We start from the raw sequence: 21,664 nt of genomic DNA on the forward strand, positions 1-21,664 counted from the left end.
AAAGTAGTGGGTGAAGCATGTGTGGGGCCTTCCAAGGTGGCCCTATCACAGCAAGAGTGCCTAAATGTGTGTTATACAAAAGTTGGGAACTTCTCTCATCCCATTTTATTAACAGTGCACGAAGTGGGGCGTAATGGAAACCACATAGAAGAAAAGCATGTCTAGGGAGGCAGAAGAAGGAGGAAACCAGGGAAGGCATTGTGGGCATGTGTTTGTGGAAGGCTGGCCATGTGAGCACCGTTAAGAATGCAGAAATTACTGAATCAGGATTCCTGTGTCTTGGAGGCTCATAAACAAGTGTGGGGATTCCAAACGGATGGAAGAAATAAAAGGTCTGGAAACACAAAGGAAGCAGAAGTTGGGCCGGGCTGGAGGGAAATGACTTTAGCAAAGGGATGGACTTTGAAGGTTGACTCACTGGGCTTCATGAAGAGGGAAACCCAGGAGCTTAACATGTGCAGATACAAGTGTGTGTGCCCGTGTAGTTGCTCAGCCATGTCCGACTCTTTGCAGTGCTATGAACTGTAGCCCGCCAGGCTCCTCAGTCCATGGGATTCTCCAGGCAAGAATACCAGAGTGGGTGTTGCCAGCCCTCCTCCAGAGGATCTTACCTACCCAGGGATTGAACCCACGTGTCCTACATTGCAGGCAGATTCTTTACCCATTGAGCCATGGGGCAGCCCCGCAGATATAAGTGGAGAGGTTTATTTGATGACTTTTTGTTGAATTTAATGTTCAGTCCTAGGTCAGTCAGGAAAAGTTAGGAGAATGGAGTAGGGGCAGACTGGAAAGTGTTGAATGCTTTGCTAAATCATTTGCATTTTATCCTGACACCTACATGTAATCACTAAGTTTTTAAGGGGACTCAATTACTGAGTACCAAAGACATGAAAGAATGTATGCGATGAGCAAGACTTGACATGTCCTCTTTCCTTTATTTGCTATTTATTGGACTTAGGGTTACTTATTTTTAGCCTCTTTGCCAGATCCCCAGCCCTGGTTAAGGCTCTGAGCCTCAGGTAAAGATGTCATCCATGGTCATGTGATGGCGCACAGCTCTTTCTTGCTGGGGCTTCAGTGAGGCACATCCCAGCCGTTCATTAATCAGCCTCTATCCCAACATAACCCTCAAGTGCCCATCTCACATGGTTGAACAGGCAATTATTTATATCCATGCTAAATTTGCTGTATGACAGTCTCTTAATATGTCACTTCTGAGAATAATTTTCCTTATAAAGGAAATTTCAATAAGGGCATGCAGAAATCACTTCTTGAATGTGCTTTCCTTTGCCCTGCCTTGGACTGTCTACCACCCAACTAGAACTTTCCTCTTTCCTAATCGTTCACTGTGCCTACCAATGCTGCAGCCACACCTCACCCAGGAGGTCGGCAAATTAGATTTTTCATTTTGGTTTTGTATTAGTAAAGCATACTACAAACTTGATACTCTTCCCAAAGAATTCAGTTTTTCCTATTATGTTCTTTTCTTTAGACTATTCAGAGACCCATAAGTGAATCCAGAGGCAATTATTTTGTCAAGAGAGAAGGTGTCAGGATCCAGATTCTGTTTTACTGCCCGTCTTAGTTTCAGCCAGAGGACCAAGAAGCACAAACACGGAGCATGTCAGAAAGCCCATTTTTCAATTATAAACCAACATCTAGGACTCACTTAGCTCGTTGTTATTAGAAATCATAATTTCCTGAAAATTCTGCACATTTTGTCATTTGGTAGATGCAGCTCTATAATTTTCCAGGGAATCTGTTACTTTCATGAAGGGAGGTTCAAGTGAACAAGATTTCACACAGACTAAACCTGTGTGAATCTAAATTTAAGATTTTGGGGAAAATTGCACATCATATTTGTATTCTGCACAGCATTTTATAGCTACCACTTATTGAGTGCTTATTATATGCCAAGAACTATGCTAGGTGTTTTATGGGACTCCTCTCACTATATCTTTACTCAGTTCTACAGATGTAAATTACTGTTATTATCATCATAATAATAGACTTGATGACATAAGGGACTTAGTTGAGAAAGTATAGAGAAAGAATTCTAGCCTCAATTCTGGTGACTCCTAACTACTTAGCACTAATGTTTTTATGTAGTTCATCACTCGCCCTTAATACACTGAAGTAGAGTCCAGAATAACAGGGATCCTCAAATTACCTGAATTTTAATTCCATTAAAAAGAGATAAAAGGTAGAGGAAGAAAGGTGATAGAAAGTTGTTACTTTATTCCACTCCTGTTTAAAACCTCTAATGGCTTCTTATTGCAGGTGGAATAAAGCCCGTGCTCCCTAATGTGTTCTACAAAGAATTAGATGATCTGATGCCTGCTGGTTTCTTCAGCTTTTACTCATTTCTCCTTCTTCTTGAGCTCAAGGTCATATAGATAATGAGTGGCAGAGCCAGCGTCCAAACTCAGGCAGACTGGCTCCAGGACCCTGTTCTTAACCACCTTACTAGTTGGATGTATGGATGGATGAATGAGTGGATGAATGAATGGATGGATGAGTGAATCAATGGGTCAGTGGACTGATGGATGGACAGATAGATGGACATGCACACACATGGATGAAAGGAAGGAAAGAAAGACGGAAGGAAGGAAGGATCTGTAGATGAATGAAGGAAATGAGAGAGGGACAGAGGGAGGAAACTAATATAAGAGACTTGGGACTCTAATAGTTTGTATACAACCAGTCAAATCTATTAAAGCTTTTCCATCAGCATCTGCAATACTCTTCAGTGAGGTCAGGATTGCCTTTCACAAAAGAAAATGCACACATATACCCTTTTATCTACCTAACAGATGAAATTGAACTAAAGCCCAGGTGTGGAGACATACCCCTGAACAATTTTAGAGGCTAATACCACTTAAGTGATTGCACTAGGATGCCTGCATAGACAGGTTATGTGCTTTTCTATCCAGCAGTTAACCTGACTACATGAAATGCAATCCCTGGCTCCAGAGGTAATGGGCAGGGCAAATACAGCACCACTTCCGAAAGCCCATGGAGATCATCTGCAGTAGATTTTACACTGTCTGAAATGCTGTTCCTTCTTATTTGCTTAGAAAGCTCATATTCTACTATTTTAACTTAACTTTTTATATCAGTCTAATTTAAATGAATAGAAGTATTCAAATCCTGAAAGCATAACACACCTCAGTGAATTTTTTAGTATTCAGCTATCCATTTTGCTGTTCCTTAGCTCAAGATCTAGAGTATTATGCGACCACCAGAGACCCGTGGGGGCTCCCCTGGTGGCTCAGATGATAAAGAATCCACCTGCAATGCAGGAGACCTGGGTTCGATTCCTGGTTTGGGAAGGTCCCCTGGAGGAGGGCATGGCAACCCACTCCAGTATTCTTGCCAGGAGAATCCCCATGGACAGAGGAGCCTAGTGGGCTCACAAAAAGTTGGATATGACTGAGTGACTTAAGTACAGCAAAGCATAGAGACCCTTGGGGGCTGCCTTAACCCCAATTTCTTCCTGTCTCTAAGAGAATAGGAGAATACCCTGTTTCCACCACCATAGATAAATTTTCCAATTTGAGCTTTACATAAATGGAATCACATAGTGTGTGGTCTTTTTAAGAGGATTCTGTTTGTCCAACGTTGTGTTTTCTATTCATTCATGCTATTGTGTGCAGTATAGCTTTTAAAAAAGTATTTCTTTGTAGTAAGTATATTGCTATATACTTACTACAAAGTCTACTACAAAGTGGTGTTGGAGAAGACTCTTGAGAGTCTTTTGGACTGCAAAGAGATCAAACCAGTGAATCCTAAAGGAAATCAGTCCAGAATATTCATTGAAAGGACTGATGCTGAAGCTGAAGCTCCAATACTTTGGCCACCTGTTTCAAAGAGCTGACTCATTAGAAAAGATCTGATGCTGGGAAAGATTGAAGGCAGGAGGAGAAGGGAATGACAGAGGATGAGATGTTTGGATGGCATCACTGACTCAATGGACATGAGTTTGGGTGAACTCCAGGAGTTGCTGATGGACAAGGAGGGCTGGAGTGCTGCAGTCCATGGGATCACAAAGAGCTGGACATGTCTGAGAGACTGAACAACAAATATTGCTATATGAATAAACTAAAATTTATCTAATATATTGAGAGGACATTTTTACTGTTTCAAGATTTGGGTTATAACAAATAGAGCCACTATGAACATTCAGATACCTTTCTTATGCAGCACCAGTTTATGCATTTCTTTTGGATCTATATCTTTGGGTAGAATTGCTGTATCATTGAGTATGAATATTTTAGTTTACCTTATATGCAGAGTACATCATGAGAAACACTGGACTGGAAGAAGCACAAGCTGGAATCAAGATTGCTGGGAGAAATATCAATAACCTCAGATATGCAGATGACACCACCCTTATGGCAGAAAGTGAAGAGGAACTCAAAAGCCTCTTGATGAAAGTGAAAGAGGAGAGTGAAAAAGTTGGCTTAAAGCTCAACATTCAGAAAACGAAGATCATGGCATCCGGTCCCATCACTTCATGGCAAATAGATGGGGAAACAGTGGAAACAATGTCAGACTTTATTTTTCTGGGCTCCAGAATCACTACAGATGGTGACTGCAGCCGTGAAATTAAAAGATGCTTACTCCTTGGAAGGAAAGTTATGACCAAGCTAGATAGCATATTCAAAAGCAGAGATATTACTTTGCTAACAAAGGTCCGTCTAGTCAAGGCCATGGTTTTTCCTGTGGTCATGTATGGATGTGAGAGTTGGACTGTGAAGAAGGCTGAGCGCCGAAGAATTGATGCTTTTGAAGTGTGGTGTTGGAGAAGACTCTTGCGAGTCCCTTGGACTGCAAGGAGATCCAACCAGTCCATTCTGAAGGAGATCAGCCCTGGGATTTCTTTGGAAGGGCTGATGCTAAAGCTGGAACTCCAGTACTTTGGCCACCTCATGCGAAAAGTTGACTCATTGGAAAAGACTCTGATGCTGGGAGGGATTGGGGGCAGGAGGAGAAGGGGATGACAGAGGATGAGATGGCTGGATGGCATCACTGACTCGATGGACGTGAGTCTGAGTGAACTGCGGGAGTTGGTGATGGACAGGGAGGCCTGGCGTGCTGCAATTCATGGGGTCGCAAAGAGTCGGACATGACTGAGCGACTGAACTGAACTGAAATACTGTTAAACTGCTTTTCAAAGTGGTTGAGCTGATTTACACTCCTAACAACTGTTTATGAGCATTCCATTTTTTTCTACATTCTTATCCACACTTAATTTTTTTTTTTAATCTTTTCATTATAGCCATTCTGGTGATATTTGAAAATATCTCATTGTAGTTTAAATTTGCATTTCTCGGGTGATTATAAAAGCCAAGAATCTTTTCATGTGTTCATTGGACACTTAGATATCTTGTGAAATACCTACTTTAGATCAGATCAGATCAGTCGCTCAGTCGTGTCCGACTCTCTGCGACCCCATGAATCGCAGCACGCCAAGCCTCCCTGTCCATTACCAACTCCCGGAGTTCACTGAGACTCACGTCCATCTACGTTTTCTTATTTTTCTGTTGAGCTGTCTTTTTTTCCCTTATTGATTTATTAGAGGTATTTATATACAATGGATATCAGTTTTTTGCCAGACAGTGCTGCAGGTTTTTCTCCTACCCTGAAGTTGCCATCCTTCTTGTACCCTTTGATAAACAAGAGTTCTTGATTTTAATATAAGCAGATCAAACCTTTTTCTTTAGGGTTAATGATTTTTTTTGGTCCTGTTTAAGATATCTTTGCTCACTTCTAAGTTATCAGTATTATTCTCCTGTATTATATAGGAGCCTCATTGTTTTTCCTTTCACACTGAGACCTGTAATCTGCTTTGAGTTGATTTTTGTAGATGGTATGAGGTAAGGAGTTATAATTCATTTTTCAGATGCATATGTAATTGGCTCAGCACAAGTTGTTAAAAATTCTTTTCACTATAGTGTCACCTTTTTCATAAATCTAGTGACTGTACGTATAAGACTATATTTGAAGATAAGAACTCCCTATCCTGTTTTGTTGTTCTGTTTTTCCATTCATGGACCAATATCAAGCTGTTCTAATTATTATAGTTTTATGATGTCTATCTGCAAGTATAATTCCTCCAAATTTGCCATTTTAGCTAAGTACAATAATAATTATTTTGCTATTAAAACTGGTAACAACTAGCACTTACTAATGCTTATTTTATCTCAGTTAATATGTGAATCGTGTATCACTTTAGATTTAATCTTAGCAGCAATCTGATGAGGTAAGATGCATTATCTTTTTTATAACGAAGAAACTGAGCCCCGGAGGAAGAGTAAGTTGGTAAAGGTCACATTTCTATTCAGTAGTGACACCACGATTTGCCCCCAGATCAACCTCACTCTAGAATCTCTGCTCTTTTATTAACACACAACTGTGAGCTTGAGCTATGGCCTCAGGTCATTCTTGGTGAATTGTTTATCTTTTGATGCTAGAGTCTGATTTTTAGCCCTAACACTAGTTGGTACTTTTTTTTTCTCTCTCCATGTCCTTAAAAAAAAAAAAAAAGCCAGAAGGAAAGTGAACAATGGAGCACTGGATTAGACGATATGTCTTTTTAGTGTCAATTTCATACTATTTTTAGGCATGAGAGAGGATAGAAAAGAATATCCAGAGTTCTGTTAAACCAGATTTCAGGAGCTGGGAAGCGCTGAGCAGCTTTCAAGCATCTGATCCCCTGTCCTGAAATAGCAGGGATGGAAGCTTCTGCACTGGTGGAGCTCAGCAGTGGGGAACTTTTCACATTCCTTGCCCTCACTCTCCTCGCCTCTTTTCACCTCTCCCACCTACAAAAGGTTTTGAACTCTGAGCCTCTTCCCACACAGCACCAAAACTCCAAAGCCAAGCTATTAAGGAATACCCAGTCTAAAAATAGAAAACTCAAAGGCCGCAAGGGTGAGATTTTGTGCATAGGTATAAATAGACATTTGCATCTGTGAATTCATCAATATATTTCCCAGACTGACCCTAGAGCCACAAATAGTTCTAGTTTCATGCTGTGGCTACCTAGTAAGATTTGGCAGCCATTCTGACAGTTTTCACGGCGCTCTTGTGTTTATGATTTATCCTCTTATTCCTGTAGCTAAGAATTTTAAAACAAAATGCCCTTTGTGTTAGGCCAGTGCTTATTTCTTTTTCAAAAGTGTGTCATTTCCAAAGACTGGTGTAGTTGAAATGGCTCATTATTTCATGGTAAAAATACTCAGAATTTGCCTAGTGCCACCAAAACATGTCCCTTTAGTCACTTGCAAATGGGTTCACAGTCTGAGTATAACAAGGGTCATCAAAAGCAGGAACAGAGCTTTTCAGCATCTCAAACTACATTTGTCTGAGAAAATTCCCATGAAAGAGCAGAAATTATATGCATTTTCCTGTGTCATCTTGTCATTCTATCTTTAGTCGTGTAATTTTCTTATGTAATGGTCTGCATTCGGTGATATTAATAGATTGAAAGGGGCTGAAAACACTAACACTTTTCTTATGAAAGAAAGATTGAATACTAGCTTATCAAACGTCTCTAAGCCTATCAAATGCCACTCTGATGCCCTAATACCCTAACTGAAATGTGTCATTCAAGGAAATAATAATTTAGGACATAAAGTTCAATGCAGGTATAATCTCCAAGTTCTGTAATTACTAATGGACATTAGGGACTTCAAAATACATTATGTAGAGTGTGTGTGTGTGTGTGTGTGTGTACGTGTGTGTAGTCTTATAATCTTAGATTTGGCAGGAACCTTACCAGGTGGTCTCATTTACAGGTAAGAAACTTGGAGCCCTGGAGCTGAGATGACCTTCTCAAGGTCACAGGGCAGCGCTAGAACCCTTTCTTCGTATTCACTTTTCATTGTTTACTTGCTACCCTACAAAAGCCATTGTTTTTGAGCCTCCAGTGACCATACCTGCCTCACCTTACAGTATCCAATGGAAAATAGGAACAAATCTACTTTGAAAGGCAAAAATGCTACTTAAGTGTATAGCATTCTTGTTTTTCATTTTAGAAACAAAGTGTGTGGATTATAGAAGCTTTCAAAGCTTCCTATTTAAAAGTGAATTAAATGTCAGCAAATTAATAAGAACTCATTTACTCCCAGCCCTGAAAATACCTTAATATTCCAGACTTAAAAGAACAGTAAGTTGATCCTTTTTTTTTAATAAAAGAGAATCTCATTGTGTTAAAAATAGTGTGCTTAAAAACAACTTGGTTCTTAAAAAAGTCTATTTTTGTCTCATTGAAAATTTCTCTTTAAATTCCATTTATAAAATCATTGCCTACAAATTCCACACTTCTTTTTCTTCAAAAAGTGTTTCTGTTTTCCTTAAAAAACAGTAATAAACCTTCCCTTCCCTATTTTTATCTGTGTGTTTGTTTGTTTGTTTAAATCTCCAGATTAAGGACCCTGTTCATGAGAATCAGACCACCTCTGTGAGCTGATGCAAGTTTAGTTTATCACTGGGACAGCCTGGGCTGAAGTCCATTTGCTATGGGATGAGAGCAGCGTAATTTTGTTGGCCCATAGTTGCATTGAGCTTACTTCCTGTAGTCATGTTCCCTTTTGATCCCCATAGCCCCCTGATGAAGCTTTTTCTATTGTTGCCCCCAGTTTACAGATGAGAACACTCAGGCAATGACAGATGAGATGTGTGGCCCAGCTGGCTCAGCAGTAAGTGACAGAACCAGGATTTGAACCCCAGCAGCCTGACTCCCAGCATCTTTGCCTACTTTTGGCCAACACAAACTCTTGGATGAGCCATTTTGCCTTTCTCACTGCTCTTACCTGAAAAATGAAAGAGGAAAATAGATCAGATAATCTGGACCAGTCCTTCCTGCTCAATCATCCTCAATCCTGAATATCTGCAGTTTGTGTATTTTTGAGGAAAAAAATATTACTTTTTCCTTGCCTTTAATATAGGAACAACTTTAAATCATAAATCCCAAAATACATCAGTCTTCTCATTGTTTCTTTGGTAACATGTGAGGGAGAAAATTGTTTTTGATTTGTTGTGTGCCCATTTCTCATCACAAGGGATGAGTCCCAAAGAAGCTTAGGACGATGGCAAAGCCGTTCTCCTATGGAGGTTGAAAACAATGGCTCTGGTGTAGAATGCTGGGTGTGCAACAATGATGGGCTGTCACCGCAACAATGTCAGGGCAATGATGATGGACTATGGAGCCAAGTCAACTGAGTTTGACTTTGCCACTTGAAAGCTGTGTGACCCTGGACAACTTTCATAACCCTTCTAACACTATTTCTAATTTAAATAAAAAGAAATTGAGGTTATTTTCCTAGAGGAAAATAGGGCCTGAAATGTGGCTGATGACAGTGGTATGGCCGTTGTTGGTACTGTCACATGGCCAGGTATTATCCATCAGCAGGTGCTGGCTGTGTACTTGCTGTGAGCCTCACTGGGCTGTGCATCAAGATCATGGTTTCTGTTGAAGGAAGAATCCAAGGAGATCTAAGAGAGTAGGTGGAGAAATTAACTTTCAAAGCATCAATCACAAGGAAATGCCCTGTGCTCTTGGTGTCAACTAAGGCAGGAAGCTGCTGCTGGGTCAACAAAAACTGTAGGTTTCCAATGCTCATCTGGGGCCACGTGCCTTAGTTGACATGATGGAAGGCTTAATTTCTTCAAGTTTCACCTTTCTCATATATAAAATGAGGATAAGCATCATGCCTACCTCCTGGGTTGCTGTGAAGATAACACCCCTAGAGCCCTTGTGAGTTACACACAATCTTCTACCACCTGATCCCTATTATTAAGGATGTCGTTTTCATCCCTCTTCACCCCAGCAAGAGCAGGGCTCGTTGTTCTCAGTTTTGTCTGGCTTGCACAGCTCCAGTAGTCCCATAAAACTTTAATTAGGGCATAAAGTACACATATAATCACACCAGTCCTGAAAAAGGTACTGTGATAATGTGATTAATAAGTTTTTGTATGGTGATAGTGCTTTACAGTGCTGGTGTAGACCTGTAAATTTTACTGGCTTCAGTGCTTATGAAAGTGAGAGTGACAGCGCATTGCCCAGGGCAGCAACACACAACCCTCCTGCATTTACTTTTCAAGTTCCTTAAATAGCTTTGTATATCAGGTCAGGACTTCACTTTCTTCAATTTCGTCATCTCTACCACTAACATGGGCTTCCCTGGTGGCTCAGATGCGGAAGAATCTGCCTGCCAGGCAGGAGACCTGGGTTTGATCCCTGGGTCGGGAAGATCTCCTAGAGAAGGGTTGGTTACCCATTCTAGTATTCTTGTCTGGAGAATTCCATGGACAGAGGAGCCTGGTGGGCTACAGTCCACGGGGTCACAAAAAGTCAGACACGATTGTGACTAACAGTCGGCCAGTCACCACTAACATGAGCTGGAGTTGGGGTTACTCATGTGTTCTTTCCTCTAATTTCTGAGATGTAATAACAGGCTTGACTAAGAACTGAGGGCCATCAGAGAACATCCCATGTTCCTGGAAGTGATCTGCTGGTACAACCTTCATTGTCATCACCACCGCTTTGTTCCATATTTATGTCTATTTGTATCTTTTTAAAGCACTTTCCCATGAATGGGGAAGGCAGTGGAGATTTCATTTCCACTTTTTAGTTTCAAAAATCAAGAGCCATAAAGGTGAAGTGAGCTCCTCATTGTCATGGATGGACTTGAACCCAAATCTTTTGCCCTCAAAGCCATACTTTTTTAGTGTGACTGCTGGCTGCTGCTAGCCTATGCCCCTACCTTCTCAGGAAGAGAACAGCATTTACTATCTATTCTAAAGGATGAAGACAAAAGAGGTTTGTGCATAGGTGTGCCCCTACCAGAGCGGAGCATGTCCCCTTGGGTTTGATCAGGGCTCACTCACCAGGGGCTTTCCCCCAGGGGATTCTCTCTAAATAATGTCTGTGTTCAACTACACGAAGGGCTTCCTGACCTTCCCCAAGTGCTGTGAACCTTACTCCCGCCACCACCCCTCCTGCCTTCCTGGGCTTCCAGGGCTTGAAATTCAACCATTTGGGGCCTTGAGGACTAATTGGCCTTTAAATAGAGTTCAATCAGAATAGAAATTCTTTCACTGTATGACACAACTGAGCGACTTCACTTTCACTTTTCACTTTCATGCATTGGAGAAGGAAATGGCAACCCACTCCAGTGTTCTTGCCTGGAGAATCCCAGAGATGGGGGAGCCCAGTGGGCTTCTGTCTATGGGGTCGCACAGAGTTGGACACAACTGAAGTGACTTAGCAGCAGCAGCAGGAACAACAGCCTATATTAAAAGAAAAAAAAATGTAGAATCCTGTTTTGGCCCAGGGGAATCAGGGATAGGGGAGTCACAGAGCTTACTTCCTTGGGCTCCAGTAGCCTTTTTCATATGACATGAACAGTCAGAGGTATTCTAAAGAGCAAATGAATGTGTGTAAAAGGACTGTAAAAATGTAAGCTTGACAAAGAGCTGAAGAGAAGGGAGGGCCTGGTGTGCTGGTCTGGGAAGAGGAGACAGGTGGCCACACCTAGAATTCAGAGCACTGGGTCTGACCATGACAAAGGAAACTTTGTAATGAGGTGGTTTGAAGGCAGTCTGACTGACTTCAGGGTTTGGTCCAGGACTGAACCTTCAAAGACACTTGGGCTGCTTCGACCTCCAGCCATCTGTATCTAGGAATGTCAACCAAATGGTTAATGGTATCAGATGCTTAATGATCTCAGATGTCCCCTGCTTACTGCCATAAGAGGGAAAAGAGCCCCCTGGAGAAATAATTCAAGGATGCTATTTTCAAAGTTGCAATTAATTGTGTATTCTGGAAAGCTCATCTTCTGCCAGTTATTCAGTTGAGAAATGGGAAATTATGGGTGATGGAGGAGCTGTGATTGACAGGGCAGTTTGAATGATCTTTATAAGGTCAATAAGGCAGATGCAGAGCCCATATTCAACACCAGGCATCCTGGAACAAAGCCATAATGATCATAACATGGGAAGAGTTTTACGAGCTAACTTCCATCAATCAAAATATGTGCATAAGGGTAGGTCTGACCATCTGACCTTAAACTCAGAGGTTTCATGGGGACTAGCCTCTGGTTGCCTTTTCTAAGTGCCTTTTTTTCTATGGTGGCTTGAGCCGAATGTGCCTCCCATTGTCTCCCTCTGGGGGATGTGGCCGTGTCTTTTCATTTCCCTTCTCAACTTCCTCCCCTCTTTCCCTCCTCTTTCCTCCAGCTAGTGAGACCTGCAACGATTTCCACCCGATGTTCTTCACCCATGACAGATCCTTTGAGGAGTTTTTCTGCATCTGTATCCAGCTCCTGAACAAGACATGGAAGGAAATGAGGGCGACTTCTGAAGACTTCAACAAGGTAAGAGGAATCTGAGGCAGAGGCAGCAGCTTCCTATGTCCTGGAAGAGGCTCCTCCCTACCCTTTGCATGGTCTCTTCGCTGCGCGTGAAAGGAGAATGAGGATGGCTGTGAGTTTAGGTGGCTTTGAGGATGGAAAATGGAAGGCATACCTGTACAGACAGAAGCCTGTGTGCCAATGATGTTCTTATCTCTCTAGGGATAAGCTTGGAACAGTTTGTTCCTTTTGGCTCACTAAGCAGAAGCCACGGGCAGAGACTCTTTCTTAAGAAATATTGATAAGGTGAACTTTGCCCTTAATGGCGTTGAGCTGGGAGGCCTTGTTAGTACAAGATCTAGTGGGGAAAAGCACCTCCCTTTCACCTGTGCAGGTGACTGCTAGGGAGAGAATGAGATGAGGAAGGCTGCTGTGGTCTCTCTGGGTTATGAATGGGTTGAGATAACTGCCCTTTTCTCTGTCACAAAGAGTTTTTATTAAAATGCAAGACCTCTTTGTGGGAGTTGAGTAAGTTGAAATGGAACATTTCTTGGTTTACAGAAAGCATTTGGTTTTTGTGGAGAGTGTGAATCTCACATTTCCACTTGTGAGTGAATGTTGGGTGGAGAGAAGAGTGTTGATCAACTTAAAGAAAGGGGATACGTCTTGTGCACTTTTCAAGATAAACAAAATCTTTATCCTTAGATCAAAGCCTTGTTAGCAATCATGATGTGGCTACGAACAACTGGTGGTTGGGGCAGGTGTGCATAGGACTTTAATAATTCTGATTTGCTAATATATATGGCTCTGGGTTTGACTAGCCCCCATCACCCATGTTCCCTGGCCTGGTACTGGGGACAGAACTGTTTCTGAGTCTTAAGTGTCTGGTCTCAGAGTCATCCTGCAGGGTCGTCATGGGCTTATGCTTGGGGCATAACGTAATATCTGAATTCTGGTGTCATTTGATATTCTTCATGGTCTTTGCCTCCCAGTCCCCTTTTCTCTGAACTTAAGTCTATCTGGTCCTTCTTTTCCACCATATTTCAGGTTCATGGCATCTTGAACCAATATTGGCTAAAAAGAAAGAAAACCAGGGAAAGGACACTTTTCCCAAGCCCTCCCCAAGGTTAGAACCCATCTCTATCAGCATAATGATCTTACCTGCACTTGTAACAGAGAATGAACACCATTCCATCTCAGTCATTCTGGGCCACCTATTCAGTTGCTTTCTTTTTGATTTTTGTGAATCTATTGTATGTTTTTGATTTGTGGTTAGCCTGGTTTTTGAGAAAGTTTACCCGTAACTGTATCTACTTGCTTTAGACTGATAGTCATGTAAGTTCAAACACATTCTAAAAGATGGACCTTTTTTACCCTCCCCCACATTTTGTGATTTTGATGTCCTGTTTTACATCTTCATGTTTATCCTATTGCTGTTCATTGTAGTTATAACCACTTCTAAGAAATGTTTTGATTGTTTTTTAATCTGTGTACTGGTTTGTTTAAGTGATCTTCAATCCTTTTGTACATTCGCTTGGGCCATCTACTGAGATCCTTGAAATTGGCCCCAGAGACTCCGCTCTGTGGAAAACACTATAGAGTGTGTGCTAGAGCTGCAGGTGTCTGAGCAACTGTGCCCAAGGACAGACATGATTTGGGATGGGAAGTAAGAAAGAAGCAGCCCGTTAATTCCCTTATGATTATAACTGTAGCCGCCTAAGTGTACTCTACTTGATTATGAGGGACTTTGCAAATCAGGTGCAAATTATCCTTAGGAGAGAGGGAAGAAGGAGCATGGAGACCTTTGTTCAATCAGACCAAACCAAGTGGAGAGTTAAATCAGCAGGCTCTGAGAGTTCCAGAGTGCTGTAGCCACTCTGCCTCTGGGTCAATGCAGCTCTTCCCATGCTGCACCGTTTCTGAAAGTCACTCAGTCCTCAGCTCTTGTGTCCTGGAGACACGTGTTCCTCAGGAGAAGATGTCACTGGCTCCCATGTGTTCTGGTACCAGGTGTCCATCTGCTTTCTGTGGGGGGGTTCATCTAGCCTTCTTCCCCAGAATTTTAGATATCTGCATTTTTGTGAAAGATAAAATCTAGTATCATTGCTATTGATCTATGCACAGATGAGGTGTATAGAAAATATTAGCAAATTCCTGCAAAGGAATGGCTCAAGGGAATAAGTACATAGACTTAAGTACTTAATTACTGTAGAACTTATAAGTTTAGGACATAAAGTTAAGAATACATCAGTAACAAAGGAAATCAGAGGCCTCAGTCTGGAGTTGCTGAGCAGGGCTGGAGGAAGGAGGTGAGCCTGGATCTCAGATCCATTTTGTTCATGGCTGCTGTGTGCTCGGGCCGGTGAAGATGATTTTCTCCTTGCGTAGGGTGAGGTCCTGGTAGGTGACAGTAAGGGCCCCAAAGGGTCATGTGAAAATCTGTTTAATTAACTTATATGGTTGCAGAAGCATTCTTCAGCAAGATCTAAGAGCCAGGTTCAAATACAGTTTCCTATTGTAGCCTAAGTGTCATCTTTTTTGCACTGGACAATCATAAACTATAGAGAAGAAAATGGCAACCCACTTCAGTATTCTTGCCTGGGAAATCCCATGGACAGAGAAGCCTGGCAGGCTACAGCCCATGGGGTCGCAAAAGAGTCAGACACGACTGAGCGACTAAGCAACAAATCATAAACTGATTCTGACATTACACATCTGCTGCAAGTAGGGGTGGTTAATTATGGTTGTAGGTAGGCAGCTGGAGGCCTGAGAGGCAGAGGGCCCCACTCCACATGCCCACTGGTCAAGAATGGATATCAGTGGAGGATCAGGAATGGGTGTGACAAGGCATTTAAATTTTCTACATCAAATGTTTGCTGTGTTTGCTTTTTTCTTTTAAATACTGTGCATGCCTTACTTTTGTAACCAGAAAAGTATATCAGTTACACACTTTTAATCACATGTATATTAGGTTTTTAATACTTTTGTAACATATTGTCACAATCGTAGTGGCATAAACAATGCAAATTTTTTATCTTACAGCTCCCTGGTTCAGAAGCAAAAAACAGGTCTCCCAGGGCTAAAATAAGATGTCAGCAGAACCATGTTTCTTTTGGGAGGTTCTTGGGGACAATTCATTTCCTTGCCTTTTCCAGGCTATGGAAACCACCTGCATTCCTTGTCTCATGGCCCTCTTTGTCTATCTTTGAAACCAGCGATTGCAAGTTCAGTCCTTTCTACCACATTTGTCTTCACTCTGATCCCTCTTATGCCTCCATCTTTCACTTGTAAGAACCCCTGTGATTACACTGGACCACCTGGGTAATCCAGAGTAATCGTTCCTGTTTTAAGGTCAGCTGACTAGCAACCTCAATTTCATCTGCAATCTAAATTCCCTTTTGCTATAAAAGGAAATACATTCACAGAGTATGGGGATTAGATTATGGACATCAACACAGGGCCATTATTCTGCTTACCATAATGTGTACCAACTAGTAAATATAATAGATTTGTATCTGTGAGTATCAATTTAAATCAATGAAACATGATTCAAACATGAATCAATGGACAGATGAGCTTTTCTGGTGTTCTTTTTTCTGGTAGACTAGCATAATACCAGTTGCAGAGTTCTGCTAATGGTTGCTCAAATGCAGGTATAATTATGTCCTTTTTCTTTTATTTCTCTTTTTTGTTGTTGGCCTTAACAACAACAACAACAAAAAAAGGGCGGGCAGGGGTGGGGGAGGGGGGAGTGGTGGGGAAGGACCCTGAGTGAGAGCCTTTACTTAAATGTGAAGAATGTCTTCTCTGATTTTTTCCTGCTGCCTGTCTGTCAGCCACTGTTTGCTTTACCAGATAATAAATTAGAAAAGAGAAATGCTGAAATTGTAATCAGTTCACTTTTCTTCTTGTTATTAACTTGGTAGCAGAAGAGACTGAGTTTAGGAACAAATGTGGGTTTGGTGTTACTGGTAGATTTAATGTTTTTCTTGTTTCCTAAGATTATACAAATGGAAATTCAGAAGTATTTTAAGAGTTTAACGGAAGACACAGTTTCTTTGAACTTTCTTGGACATCTTCTCAAGCTTTTGCCTGTTTGAATGAAAACATGGATGGTGGATTTAATCATCAACCTGAGATACAGGGTTCTCTAAGAAAGGCTTAACTATTTGCCTCCTTTGGCTTATTAGTGGAGAAGCAGCATTTCTCAATCTAAAATTTTGATTTTTCTTCCCAACAAACAATACCAGATTCCGGCAGACCCAGGAATCTCTTCTACAACCCACTTTGTTGAGGACGCTTATTGGTAGATACTAATGCTTGGAAGTTAACACTGCTGCTGAAAGTGAGTGTTTGGAAAAGCAGCTGTCTTGCTGCTGCTCCAGACCTGGGAAACAGCAGATGCAATGTTGTTGCTGTTTTTTAATTTATTCAAGGGAAGTAGAATTAGAGAGTGATTACAATATTTATGCTTTGAAAGTACTTTCAGTTTCTCAATATAGCAGTCTCTGCAGAGTAATCCATTGATTCAGGCCATTGAGTTTGTATTCTGTGTTTTTGCCTTTTATTACCAATATTTCAGAGCATGCATTATTCATTGCCATGGGTGTTAGAGAAGAGCTAAAGCACAGCTGGATCCCCCGAAATGCAAGTGGCCCCATAGTCATTTCACTGAAGCCTTTACTTTTGAGTTGGGGGTTAGGAAGGAGGATGCAAGTGACTTGGATATTTCAGGTACGGGAATCTCATTTCAAGCTTTTGTGTCGGACTGCTCCACTTGAAAAATTTGAACAAGGATATATATACATCAAACTCAGTCTCTATGAATAACAGCATTTCTCAGCCTGTCTGTACATTAGAATCACCTAGGGGGCTTTTTTGAAAGCTCTGTTATCCCGGTGTCCAACTGTACCACATGCCAATTTAAATTTTTGGGGGTGGAGCCAGCACTATTAAAAATTTTCATTAAGGTAGATTTGATCACTAAAGGTAAATCATGTCCATAGAATTACCATCAGTTGACACATGTAACATGTTTCACCAACTCATGACTTGTGCTGATGAAGCAGTGTGTCTGTCAGTCTACAAGGCCCAGGTTCTAATCCTGACTCTGTTACTCAGGAACTCTATGCCTGAAAATTAAAAAGAAAAAAAAAGTGGATACCAGAATTCTGTCGCTTTCTCTTATAGTGGTGTGATCTTAAGGTGAAGTCATAAATGTAAAAAGACTTTGAGGAAGTAAAATGTCACGTGCAGTTGTAAAGTGCTCTTTTTGTATGTAATAAGACAAATCCTGTCTATGAAATACAAGTAAATTGCTTTTTCACAAGAAGACTTTTTTTAGCCATTATGTTTAAAAAAAAGAGGAGGGAGGGGGAAGAAAGCAAAGTGAAGCTGTCTATGTAGACCCAGTTAACTTCTGAACTGAATTAAACAGCTCATCTAACTTTGGTGGAAATAAGGTTGAAGCTGAAAATTTGGCTGTGTTTTTCTCCAAACATCTTTATTAGGTACCTTGATTTTCCCCGTGACAAGCCATGAGTAGCAGCCTAAAAATCAACAGGTCCCCCAGTTTTCATGTACTTAATGTCTGGTGAGAGTTAAGGCCTCTCCAGCAATTACCTTGTTGCCCAGACTTCTCCCCAGGGTGGCTGAGCCTACTAGATACCATCAAAATATTTGTTCATAGCATTAGTGTTACTTCAGATGCTGTCAAAATGAGCCTTAAAAACCAAGATCAAATGACTCTGCCATGCCTTCAAATTACCAAAACTGAAGAAACTAATGATTTGAAAAATGCAGTCACTCTAGAGTGAAAGCACTGTTTTAAAATGCTACCCAACAGTGTAATAAGCAAAGCACACATGATAGAGTTTATGCTCTCAGCTCACAGATGAGAGATCGTCCCTTCAAAGAGGAGAGGCTGTCCGGGGAGAACCCAGGCCCACCACACAAAGCTGCAGCTGCCTCTGGCTGAGCTACCAGCTTCTTCCAAGTCAGTGGGTGAAAACACAGTGGGAAGAATTGGAGAACAAGACACAAGACAGGGGACACATCCTGAGAAGTCCCCTGGAAGGTTATCCATGGAAAATAACCACTATCTAGTCCCATAGTCACATCTAATGGGTTCTGATGTGGTATAGAAAAGGGATTGTTTGAAAGCTCAAAGGCAGTGACCGCATAAATGCAAAAGGGAAATATGTTTTCTCCCCAAACCGCTTCCAGCTTACTGACTTTCTATGCAAGCTTTTCAGGGGGCAATTAGCTATTCAGAAGTCCCCTTCCTAGGCCAGCTCAACTTCGTCATGGTGCAGACAGCGCTCTGTTGGTTAGCTGAGCTGGCCTAGGGAATGAAAGGTGGTCTGTAACTCTCACCATGAATAAACATGAATCTCCTCATTTGCATGAGGCAGGTGACTGTAAAATATCTTGGAGCAAGTTGTGAAAGGAGGCTTTGTGCATCTGTGCCCAGGGGAAGCTGGGGGGGACTCAGCGTTGTTTATCTTCATTAGAATTCCAACTAGTGCTGCCGTTATTGATCTGAACCCAGGCCTGGTGTGGTTAATAAAGTAGGTGTATGTTTTAATTGAAACATGAATATTTAAGTAGAGGAGAAGTCTTTTAAAAGGCCCTCATGTCATATGGGATTATCCATTTTTCAGCTGTCGAGGCCATTTACAAGTATTTATTCAAAAGGCTTCTCATGTTTCACATAGGTCTTTAGGTTTGGCAGGAAGGAAATCAAATCTCCTCTAGAAGCAAATGTATTATATGAATAGGTTTATTTTTTCCTTTGATGTTCCCATTGCATAGGTAGCAAATGGTTTGTGTGTGTGTGTGTGTGTGTGCTTGTGTTTCAGTGTGTTTAAGGTATCCACTTAAGGTGGTATTACCCTTTTGCATGTAATTTGCCACTTTCTGTTGGACAGTAATCATGGCATCAATCATCAATATCAATTATGCTGTTGAGAGACAGTGAAAAGACCAAGAAAGATCAACTGTACTAATTTATTGTTTTCAAGAGGTATCTTCTTAAATAGATCTCAGCGTGTACACTTTCTAAGCAGAAATGTATTAATTATAGGTAACATAGTCCTGACTAAGATGGGAAGATTGCTTCAGTGTGAAGCAGTATTTCTCCAACTCTTTTGCATCACAACCCCATTAAGGAGCTTTCAAACATATCTTTCAAACCTAATCACCCTCCTCCTGAAATTTCAATTATGCAGATATATTGTTATTCGTTTATATATGTATATCTGTACTTTCCATGTTAAAAGACTAAGAATTTTTGCTCCTCCAAGAACTAATTTTCACCTCCCCTGGGGGAGAGCAACAGAAGAGCCTGCAGGCAGTACCAGCATGGCTTCTCACCTGAAATGTGACCTTGATCATGTCCTTTAGCCGCCAAGTCCCTTCTCATCTGTAACTGAGTAGCAGTAATAATAATAATAACAATGATATTTCCCTGAATCACAGAATTAGACCCTCAGTGGTGGGCTTTGTAAATTGCCCCGTACATATGGGAGGTGCTGATCTCAAGGGACAAACAGTAATTTGCATTTGGATTGTTCAGTATAATTGAGCAGCTTTGATTTCCCAGGGTGGTGGTGGTGGTAGTTTAGTCCCTAAGTCATGTCTGACTCCTGCAGCCCTGTGGACTGTAGCCCACCAGTCTCCTCTGTCCATGGGATTTCCCAGGCAAGTATACTGGAGTGGGTTGCCGTTTCCTTCTCCGTCGGTTTAGCCGCAAAGGGGGATTTTGACCACAGTGGGGCACATTTCTTAGTGAGGAGGAAGTCCTTTCGTGCAGTTGGTGGTTATGAGGGACGCTGTCCCCAGCCTGCCCACAGATGTACCACGGTGATGCAGGACTTCGCAGAATCTCAGAGATGGATACACTGGTCCTTCAAGAGCCCAGGTACCCCACTGTCAGCTGGGTAACCTTGTGCAAGGGCTTCAGCCCTGTCAGCTTCAGATTCCTCATCTGTGAGGGAACAGCAGGGGCAATACCATGGCTACCTGGGCTCTGAGCCCTGGACCCTGTCAGGCACAAAACTGCTTGGCTCAGTCTGGCCTGGCGCAAGCACCAGGTGACACAGGATTCTAAATTCCCCTGAAAAAGAAAACTCATGGCAAAGCTGACGACGAAATGTTTTCAGGCTTCTCCCTCTGACTTAAGTGACTAGCTTAATAGAATGTCCATCTCAGAATGCCATCTTAGTGGTCCCAGCTGCACAGGGTCCGTGCAACTTATATGGGAAAGCAGGGGTGGCCGTAAAGTGGTTCATTTGAGGGACCATCCTGAGATTGTGCCACTAACAGCCTGAGTGTATGTCCTTCTGAAGGGGTTGTATACAAGGATCCTGAATCATCCAGAAAGAATTAAATTTTGTTGACTCTTTTCTTGTAATTTTCACAAGAAATGGTTAAACTGTTAACAATTTTTTTAGAAGCTGACTGATAGGCTTAGTTGGTTGAAAACACAGCTAACATGTTTTGCTCTCTTGACATTTTCTAAAATCGGAACATTTAAAAAATAATACTTGCTGTGTTTGAGTCTCATGAACAATTTGGGGAAAAGCTTGACAATAGTAAATATACATCTTGAAGTTCCCTTTATGTGCTCAGGGCTTTTCTTGTTTGCAAAGTCTTCATAGACTCGGTGCATCTTTCTCTGAACGTGTTGTTGTTGTTTAGTCACTAAGTTGTGTCCAGCTCTTTTGCAACCCCATGTTCTGTAGCCCACCAGGCTCCTCTGACCATGGGATTTTCCAGGCAAGAATATTGGAGTGAGTTGCTGTTTCCTTCTCAAGGGGATCTTCCTGACCCAAGGATCAAACCTGTGTTTGATCTGCACTGGCAGGTGGATTGTGTGCTAAATTAAGACCTACCAATTATGAGAAGCAAAGAATTGATAGGTTCTTCTACTGGACAGTGGTGAGACATATCAGTTCCTTTAAAAGTATATATATATATATATATATATATATATATATATTTTAGTGAATTATAATTGGCATACAATATCACATTAGTTTCAGGGATACAACATAGTGATTCAATTTTGTGTATGTTGTGAAATGACCACAACAACAAGTCTAGGTACCATATGTCACCATACAGAATTAAAACAATATTATTGACTATATTCTCTATGTGATACATTATTCCACCATGTATATGTCTCTTGGTTCAACTGCAGACCTTTCCTGAACATGAAAATAATGACAACTCTTTAAGTTAACTGTTCTCTATAACTATTCAATGACTTTGGAAGCTTCTTTTCCCTTTTATTAACTACA

The 21,664-nt window shown here is 41.4% G+C and overlaps 1 protein-coding gene across 3 annotated transcripts in view; it reads left to right on the forward strand.

Moving 5' to 3' along the window:
• The window catches only part of ELMO1 (engulfment and cell motility 1), a 584,995-nt gene that overhangs the window by 402,577 nt on the left and 160,754 nt on the right, over window positions 1-21,664 (forward strand). For all 3 annotated transcript variants that reach the window (XM_025292040.3, XM_025292041.3, XM_006053724.4), the window contains exon 16: window positions 12,247-12,383. In XM_025292040.3, the coding sequence (XP_025147825.1) occupies window positions 12,247-12,383 (137 nt within the window). The remainder of the gene's footprint in view (window positions 1-12,246; window positions 12,384-21,664) is intronic.

Source organism: Bubalus bubalis, chromosome 8, assembly GCF_019923935.1.
Source record: "Bubalus bubalis isolate 160015118507 breed Murrah chromosome 8, NDDB_SH_1, whole genome shotgun sequence".
Lineage (NCBI taxonomy): Eukaryota > Metazoa > Chordata > Mammalia > Artiodactyla > Bovidae > Bubalus > Bubalus bubalis.